Consider the following 10243-nt stretch of genomic DNA (forward strand, 5'->3'; position numbering starts at 1 on the left):
GAGTTGAGAGGACTGACTAGTTGAGGTGGGAGGGAGCTAGGGGTTGCAGGGGGCAAAAAAATAGCCCAGTGCAGGGGCTGTGGTGAAAAGAGCATCCCCAGGGCTGGTGCCAGTGGCTGAATTTTCCCACTGCCAGGGATGCACAGGGAGCATGTACAGAAAGTACATGCACCAGTTTGACCAAAATCAAGTAAGTTTAATACTACATAGATCTAGATTTATATTAAACTGGGTTTTGAAATTTTTACATTGGTTCATGTGCATGGAACTTCTGTACAGTTACAGGCTTAGACTGATTGCTGGTCACTGGAACCAGATCTGTAAGTGTAAGGCAAGATAAGTTTAAATTGGGCGGCCATTTTGAACCTGATTTAACCTCCCCAAATGTCTGTATTTAGCCTAGGTACTGCAAATGCTGTTCACATTTAAATATCATTTCCTGCACATCTCAAGTTGGGCATGTACATATAAGGCAATGGCCATTTCTGAAAATGTGTCTGATTTTTTTTTTGAGGAGTCTTGCTTGGAAGGAAATAGGGTGCAAGTAGATGTTTCTTCTGAATTCTATATATCTATATATACATATATTTATATATATATCTATAGATATCTATGTAATAATGTTGTGTGTGTATATATACTTACATACACACACACACACACACACACACACACAAAACTTTATTAGAATTACACTGAAAACCTAACTAAAGGAAAACTATTTTACTTCTATAAAAATGGAAGAGAACAACCTGGTTCTCTAAGACGCATGCTGGATACAAACCAAGCTAACAAATATAGTGGTCAGAGTCATACATACTCTTTACCCCAAGGGCATAGTAATACTTATGCAGGCCAGGCAATGAGTGAGTATGATTTTGGAAATGCTTCAGGGAAAGGAGCAGATAAAAAATTCTGGTAAATGAAAAATGAAAAATCAGTTTCTTTGCTTTCTTACCTTTCTCAATTTATTGAAAAATTAGATAGGTCTGCAATACATACTACTGACTAAACAGGATATTAAAGGGAATAAAACATTTTATGTGCATCTCCTGGATTATATTTATCAGTATAAAATTTCCATGTAATTCTTAAATTGGGACTTGTTTCCTCCCCCTAGAGAAAGGGAAAAGACGGCCTTGTTTTCATTTTTAATAACAGTAAGTATTGCTCTAAGATGGTAGTAACTATTGGTTACAGCCAGTCTGACTAAATCTTTTTATATCTGTTATTTTTAACTTGTCAGTCTACATTAACTGGTAAACTAAGAGCTATGCTTTTTTTCTATTCATGGATTCCCAGCATGAACTATCCACTTACATGCTAATGTACTTCTTTCTGTGAAGGTGCTAACTAGGAGAGACACAAAGGAAGAGGTAATTGTGGGGGGAACCCACAACATAAAAAAACAAAGAACAACAACAAAAACAGGTTCATCATGCAAAGATAAAAGAACCTTCTATAAAATATACATCATTTAACTTTTCACATTGAGAACCTCCTAGCCACATCTCAGAAAATGACCATTTTTGTGAATATATTACTGGTGACAAAGGACATTCTGGGCTGAAGTCTGTGTAGGACCAATACTAGCAATAGCATCCATTAACATTTTAAAGGTCTCCCCTAGCAGGAGTATCATTAAGAGAAGGTAACTTAACATTTGGCCAAAGCACCATATAAATCTCATCGTCAGAGACTGCACAAGGCTGCTCACAGACTGATTCAGAGCATTCCTAGGGTACCTGCCTAAATGTTGTTTTATGGCTAAATCTGCCCACTTTGGGAACTGTATTGATCTGCAAGCTTCCAATATGTGAAGGGCTGCCAAAAAGAAACCTTGTACAGTTTACAAGTTTTAGTGAGCCTACAAAACCTAGTGACTGTACTACATACTTTTGTACTTTACCACAGACTAAAACCAAGGAAAGATTTGGGTGCTCAAAGCAGCACTTATACCAGAATTGAGACACTAGGTCCCCAGTTGACTTCCAGAATGCCTGCTTAGTTGTCATTTGGCCTTGAAAGCACCTAGAGTTCTGTATCTAGCTGTCCCCAGAACTTGCCCAAAATGAATCTCGAAAATAGGCATACCCAGAAATGCCTGATCAATAGGCATTCTCAAAATGCCGAACACACCCACAGGATTGGATCACCTTTACAAATACTGCTGCTCCATATGTTATCAAGATTGTTAATATAAACTACAAAATTAGGTTGCATAGCAAGGGCTAGAACCCAGTATTCCAGTTACCCCTGTATGAATAATCACCAAGCCCTATTGTTTGATACCTTCCCTATTGTTTTCACTCTCTAACCTCGTGAATCTTTAAAACTTTGCCACATTTTGGTGCAGTTTCAGTAGGAGGGGTAGAGGATGTTCTCATCACAGCCTACCCACTGGGCTTGTGATTAGGGCACTCTAATGAAAGACATGAATTTGAATCCCTGTAGGTTTACAGGGAATGTAAACCCAGGTTTCCCACTTTCTCGGTGAGTGTTCTAACCACTAAGTTGCTAAATAAAAGGTGGGTACCTCCACTTCTTCCTTCAGTGACCCTGTTTGAAAAGAAAACAGTGAGCCATGCTCAACCATTTGAGAACATAAGTGCCAACCCTCAGGAGAAGAGTCTAGAGGTGGAACTGGCAGACACCTAAGCCCTGGAAAGAGATATGGCTGAAGACACACTATGGTGCTAAGCATTTCCTGATAGCTCTATGGGATCCTGACTCAATATTTTGGCTCACCACTTTGAAGTACATAACCTTCCCCACATACTTTACTTCTGGTTTTCTAGATTCTGGCTGCTACATTTTATTCCAGCAGCCCAGTAACTAATTACACATATATGGATATAATAGATTGCTCTTGTAACATAGCAGAGCAGTGCTTGCCATCACTATTCACTAACTCACTGTTCACTAACAAACCCATTGGTTCATTTTTTAGCACAAAAGATTGTAGACTGTAAATCTGTTCAAATGGCTTTCAATAGAGTCCTCATGTTCTAGCTTAGCCCCTACCCAGAAAATTATTAATATAACTGCATTTATGGACAATGATAGAAAATTATGAATTCAATTGTATTAATAGAACTAACATATCATTCTAAATGATGCAGAGGTCTACCAGGTTGCCTTGAAAAAAAGGTAGCAGAATCCCTTCATTTCTCTGAAAAAATATAAATTGGTAATGTTAAAAATAGGCAGATGGAAGATGAAGCAACAGCCACAGAATTATTGCTAAATTTATTTTAATTTACAAATTAACATTAGAAGTGGTAAAATAATTTGAGGTGTGAGATCCTTGTAGGGATCTAGATAAGTAGAAGAATTAAGTTGATTTTTCTCCTCAAAAATACTTTGCACTCCTTTAGCAAATCCTACAGTGGGAGAAACAGTTGCAATTTACTCTGTTACCTTATTACAGAATGCCCTTGCAAAGCCTTCATATCTCTTCCTTAGTAGCTTCCAATTTTAATGTTCCCACTTATTGTTGTCTCTGGTTAATCTGACATCTAAAATTTAGAAAGGCAGAAGAGACAAATGAAGTTGGCTGTTGGCTCTCAGCCCTTAAAGTGGTGGGCACCAAAAGTGTTCCAGCACACGAGGTTATCAATTGCAAAGAAAAATTAACTAGATGATGTTTGTGCAATTTAGAAGAGGAAATAAGCCTAAGAAGCTCTGACAAAAACCATGTACATAAAAGGTTCTCAAATACAACAATGAGGATGACGCAAATGACTGTCTGAGATAATAGCTAATCCAGGGTATGGACTGAAATTGAGAGATTTGAGGATTAGCATGCAAGCATCTTAAGCACCATACCACAAAAAGTGACTGCAACATGGAGCAAAATAAAAGTGGCAGCGATAAAAGCAGCCACTTTGAAGTAATTCAAAAGGAAGCTGCAACATGCTTCTGAGGCCACATCTATAGTGTAGTGGTTACTCCACATATATTTAGTACTTGTATGAACTGGTTGTGACAAAGGAAGAGGCAGCCCAACATGGTTGCCCCTGTCGCTCACCCTAGGACAGATGGTGCACACACAGTGAGCTTGCTCCAGAACATCAGGCTCACAGACTAATTCAGAGTATTCAGCATACCGTTTCTGGAGTAGTGTGGCCTTGCAAATTGGTGGGGAGAAGGAGCAGAGTCTGCTGGCAGAGAGGAGCCAGGACAAGACATGCTGCAGAGAGGCACACGGCAAAAAAGCCCCAGTGGCAGGACAGTTCAGGCCCTGGATGTGGTAAGGGTGGGATATAAGGAAGGTTGGAATCCCATGAAGAAGCCAAGGTGTGGGATCCAGAGTCACCTGCAGGGAAACTGTCTCCCAAGAAGATAAGACCAAGTCATGGCAGCTGAGAAGGAACAGCTACCAGAATACGTGGGTGACACACACAAGGACCCACCCTGTTATCACCAGCGAGTAGGGCATCAGCCAAGAAGGGACCCAAGCCCTACAACACATATCAGTGACACTGATAAAGCTGTATAAACAAATACTAAATAAATGCACAGTAACCTGAGTTACTGCGCAGTAGCACTAGCGAACACCTTTTTAGTGATACTGCTGCACAGTAGCCTAATGCTATTGTGCAGCAGCATCATGTCAGTTTTTGCCATGAGACACTACTGCACAGTAGTATTAGGCTACTGTGCAGTCAGTGGTCGTATAGATGTGCCCAGTGTGAAGGAACTGAGGAACCCGGGGAATAAGACCATCCTACAGATGAATGCTTATAACTTTCCTGACCAAAAATAGGTCTACAAAGGGAAGGTGCTCTCACTTAAAAAATATGGCTGTATTGATGCAGTGCAACTGGCTACAATACTGTACTGAAAGTACTGTTTCTTAATATTTAAGATATGGTAACAGAATATCTGTTGGTCATTGGAACTCCAGTAGTGCTAAAACAGAGATGTAATGTTTATGGAATTTTAACATGAAAACTAAGTGTGTTGCATGTTTAAAATATAGGTAGAGGAGGGGGAGAGAGTATATTAGTATAGGGCAAGGCTTGTCTGCATTTGAAAGTTAAGGCGGATTAACAAAGGCTGGGAATTCAAAGGGCTAGAGCTGTTGCTGAATAATTCCGTGTTGACACTCTTATTTTAGAATAAGAGTGCCTTGTTCCCATTTAGCTTGACCTACTTTCCAAGCATAATTAGTCAGGAGCAATGTTATGTATAGACAGCCCTTTAGTGTGGTGTATTCTCTATTGGCAATAGTCATATAGCTGTAGTTCCTGAGATTGGTAATGTAAAATGTTTAAACATAAAAAGATCTATATTCAGAAAGGTCTACAGAGAAACAGTGAAAATGTAATTACATACAATTATGTCATTTTTCACCATTTGCCTAAATAAGTGATTAAAATATTTAAAAGTTATATTAAGCCTTGAAACAGCATTGGTTCTATTGCTGTAAATAACTGGCTCTACAGCCAGCTGATGCATACCCAGAGTTTTATAAGTATCTACTTTTAAAGAGTACGTAACAAGAAGTTATGGCACTTATGTACCAAAAGTCAATTGACTACAGCTTCTTGGCACTTCTGAAAATCAAGACACTTAAATTTCAGATAGAATATCAAATTTATGTTTGGCATTTCTGGCTGAGGCCTATGTAAAATAAAATGTAAAATATTTATTTATAAAATAGTTTTACATAAAATGCATATTGTACTCTCTCGCGCGTCATTCGTACTTTATACATTTGCATATTTTTACAACTAGCTTGCAAATGGGGAGACATCTGCGATTTCACTTGCAAAACCACGAAATCTTAATATTAATTTAGAAGTTATAAATATGATGCAGAAATTACTCAGGTTTTATGGCACGTTATGCAGGGAATGCATAGAAGACGGACCTACAAAGGTTTCCTCTCTGGCCTTAAAATCTGTGAATAATAAGCAGGTGTAAACTGGTAGATAGGGCTATTATTTTAACATAATAAAAGATTTGAATGGAAGCCCAACTGCCCAACACTATTGATTTGGGATGTGCTTTTGTATGTAGTTATTTACATAAGAAACAGTGCCATGCTGCACAGCTACTTTCTGGTGAGAAATCATTATGCTATTTTAGCATATAACAGGCCTAAAACGGAGTGTCAGCACGGGGCCCTATATGAGATTTTTGTCTCCCCTAAAAATAAATTATTTTTAAAATGTAGGGATCTGTTTTATTCCAAACATTCATTATACATTTATTGAAATCTGAAGAAAGCAAAGCTCTAGAAATTAATCTGTCACCTACTCCAACTAATTGTTCAATATTGTTGCCTAAAGATAATAAATGTGCCAAGTTATTAAGCAAGCCAAAGGATTTTAACAACTGGATTTTGAGGCTGTGTTCATATTATTCCTGAAGTACTGACCTGTGCAACTGTGTCTTATTTTAGAAAATCTCACAGGGATTAGACAGTCACCATAACAGAATCTTGCTGTGTAATCATGCAGCACATTGTATAAGCTCTTGAGATCCGCACCACTAACCATCAACACTTGAAAAAAAATTGATATTTCAACAGAAAAGAAGTATATCTTTCTTTTCAGTCATCATCCTTTGAACAAATAAAAACATTTATCTGAGGAATACCTGAAAAATATGCCATTACAGAGGAAATTAATTGTTCTACACTGAGCTATTGGTGCCTTCCAGTACTAACAATTTATAGAAACAGAAACAGCGATTGCTTGAAAATGGACAAAGATAATATACATTTTAATTCATAATACCTAGCAATAAATTTCTTTGGAAATTAAAGGCTGCTGGAGCTAAAAAACCCTAAAACCAGAGATAACTAAGTTTGAAAATAATTACTGAACATCATAATTTTCCTTTGATACCAGGGATCAAGATGTGATGTCAATATGTCTTTGGCTCCTGGCAGAACTTGAGGCTTTTTTCAGTATCTTCATTCCTTTCTTACCGAGGAATGCCAGTCTATTGTTGGAACATTAACTACTACTCAAAGAACAGTCTTATTTGAGGTATGGCTGGTAATTGAGGAATTCTGCCACTTCATTCACTCTAAGTGCATATAAGGCCATTACAGTTAGTGAAGAGATGAAGTATTACCAATATAGTGAAGCCTCCCAACTATATGTATTACCCCAACCGAAAAATGCTGTCAAATATCTTTGCTAGTGTCTGGGTAAAACTGAGGCATGGATAAGAACAAGCGTTTGAGACACAGTCCCAAGAACAGTGAGATGATTACGGTGGAAAGGGACAGTCGTTAGACATTAAGTAACCACCATGACTGAAGTTAATTCTCTAATACGTGTTTTTTAATTGGAGTCCAGCAGCTGCTTTTCCACAACCAGCCAGCATCAGTGACCAAGAATATGGATTTCTAGCTTTTTGGCTTTGAATGTTGAATTTTCACTTTGGGAACAGTTTGTAAAACAAACTTTGGACCCAATACTACTGTGCCCTGTGACCCCACATGTAAAGTAGAAAAAACCTTGGTAAGAAATTTATGCCTTATACTTTCTTTTACTCCATCTGTTAGGGGTCTCAATTAATAGTACTACGCTGAGAAAGTCCACTTGGATTGTCTAAACAGTTGCCTGAGTCATTTAAGGAATTAATTGTAAAAGGGGTGAATGATGTGAAGTGATGCTGTGAATAGCACTGGGATTCTTTTTCAGGAGTGGGCAAGACATAAAAAAGTTAATCTCTCATTAAGTTTGCTACCTGCCTGAGTTCAGCTGCAGAAAACATCTCATTCCAGTGATGTTTTCTCCTCTGCTCTGCATGTTTTGCCCAATGTTATATAAACTTTTGAAGTAGACAGAGAAAGGAATAAGTAGGTTGAGTTAACTGTGCTCCAGCATGAAGCCAACTCCTCAGAACTTTTTCTCCTCATCATTTACAGGGTGTAATAAAATCCACCATTCAAATACAAGGAAACCTCAATGGTCAGGCAGCTAGCAGAAGGACTGATGATCCAAACACTTCAGATGGAAATGTTTAGTACATGAATCATAATACAGACTAAAGTCACCTATAAGAAGATGGGGTCAAACTTTTTCCAAATATGAAAGTTACTCATGTATCGTGTATTTGGCAAAATAAATACAAAATTCAAAGCTAATTTGACCATTGGGGCTGTATCCACATGAGCATAAACATTTGGTTCCCTGGGGACAACTAGCAGCACTGCACCTTGTGCTGCTGTTAGTTGTCCCTGTGCCACAAGCACTCTGGCACAGGGCAGGTTACTATGGGTGGGGTAGGGGAGGCTGGCGATCCTGCAGCTTGGAGCCTAGATGGCAGGCAGAGCGTGGCTCTGGACAGCCTGGCTCCAGTTTTGAGTGGCGTGCGCTGCCTCCGTGTGCACCGCTCTGCTTTTTTTTATCCCAGGGATCAAAAAAACCCCTGCGTTGCTGTCTTGCAGTATGGAGAACACCTGAACATGAGGTATATGGCACCACAGATGTGACATACCACATGGCCATGCTCATCTGGACTTTACTCAGAAATGAAAGATGTTCAACCAGCTAATCAATTTGTCTATAATAAAAATGTTTCCTAATTAATTAGGATCTGGCAAGTACTATTGCCAAAAATCATACACCTACACCTTCTAGTAAGTTTCATTCTTATTCTAGTAATGCATGGCATGGTTTGTTTGAAAGCTAAACTGCCATTTTTTAAATTACTATTGTTCATTCTAAAGCTGAAGCACTTAAAATACCTTACTAGTTTACAGTTTAAAGCAGATGCATTGTTTTATTCAGTTTAAGCTTCTCTCAGAATCATATGTGGAAAGAGACATCAGCTTTAACTTCCTGCTCTAGGCTTGTGGCAGAGTAAGTGAGATGCTTAGGGCCTCACGCTCCAGTTTGCTGCATTTTGCTGCTGGAGTAAATGAGGCTGCACGAATTCCAGGGAAAAAAAGTCTGCAAGGCATGAGTGGATCTTTAACAGGACAGGGAGTTTGTAACCCCCATCCTGTACACCTGCCAAAGCGATCAATGTTGGCTAAAAAACAAGTAAAACTAAAAAGCTGGGAGATGGCCAATGAGAAGCAGACTTCTATTGAAATCCTTCCTGTCAAATACATGGACATAGAGCACTTTAATTTTTAACTGTCTCCTATCTGGCCACTCTGGATAGGTATGTCACATTTTTGGGAGGTCCGTATTTCCTTTTTGATCATTTTCTATAATATTTGTATAACTTCATTATTATCAAGGCATTCTCTTTTAAATATAAATACTTGTATAAGTTCATTATGTGTATTATAAGTTATGGAGACTGGAGAGATTACAGTTTTTGGATACTGAAAATTAAGTTGCCCATAGTACATAGAGATGTAAACTGTGCTCCTTCAGGCAGCTTTTTCTATTGGTTATCTTTTTTTGCTGTGTAAAGGACTGATCCTCCTCCACTCAGGTGAACAGAGATGCAAACGGGATGCTAGGTTCATGGCAGAACTATTCAGCATTCCATGGCATCTGAGTTGGAGGTACTGCTGCCCAATGCTTCCTGTGCAGGGCTTTTGTTCTGATTTGCTTCCAAGAATGCCTTTACTCCTTTTTTACAGATAAAGGTTCACCACTGATTCTGAAACCATACCCAGTACTCACTGTACAATACACACCTTTCACCTTCTGTGCAATTGTGCAGAAAGGTTTCCTGCTGAGTCTGCTGAGTGTAGTAGATGTTTCTGTATAGCATGTTACAGCATGTGAACTAGCTGTGACATCTTTGGAGCTCAGCAAGCTGAGTGTCCTGCTCTGCATTGTCAAGGATGACCCCTTTGTGTGTCTACATTTTTATTGTAGTTTGAGATTTATTTTAAAATCTGCCAAGTCTACAGCCACTATAGCTTCTAATAACAGTGGCAATAACAAAGTGTAATTCTTTCTTTCCTACATATTCCAACTTTTCTGTTAGTATTAAGTCCATTCCGTTTATATCTCTTCTCACATAAAATGTATGTGCTGAAAGCTGGCCAAAACTAGTTGACAAAAAATAAATACTGTTCTGGTTCTTAATTCTGCATGCTTCAAAAGCAATACAGAATTCAAACAAATGTCACAGATATATATGGGACAGAATTAACTAGAATCACACTGCACTCTGTTTGAACTCTTCCTATACAAAACTTTTATTTACTGATTTCATTGTTTCCATTATATGAATAGGACTGCATTAACTTCTTTCTGGGCACATCTACACAAGACACTTAACTTCACATTAGCATAGTTTACTGCAA

General features: G+C 38.4%; 1 protein-coding gene across 4 annotated transcripts in view; it reads right to left on the reverse strand.

Annotated features, from left to right (window-relative positions):
• AKAP7 (A-kinase anchoring protein 7) overlaps positions 1 to 10243 on the reverse strand; it is a 180803-nt gene that overhangs the window by 84839 nt on the left and 85721 nt on the right. The window contains exon 8 of one of the 4 annotated variants that reach the window (XM_019520274.1): positions 1045 to 1116. The exons of the other annotated variants lie outside the window; for them this stretch is intronic. Within the exon in view, the coding sequence (XP_019375819.1) occupies positions 1067 to 1116 (50 nt within the window). The 3' untranslated portion in view covers positions 1045 to 1066. Of the gene's footprint in view, positions 1 to 1044; positions 1117 to 10243 lie in introns of those variants that run through there. 4 annotated transcript variants of the gene reach the window in all.

Source organism: Gavialis gangeticus, unplaced genomic scaffold (genome assembly GCF_001723915.1).
Source record: "Gavialis gangeticus isolate Ggan-Ray unplaced genomic scaffold, GavGan_comp1, whole genome shotgun sequence".
NCBI lineage: Eukaryota > Metazoa > Chordata > Crocodylia > Gavialidae > Gavialis > Gavialis gangeticus.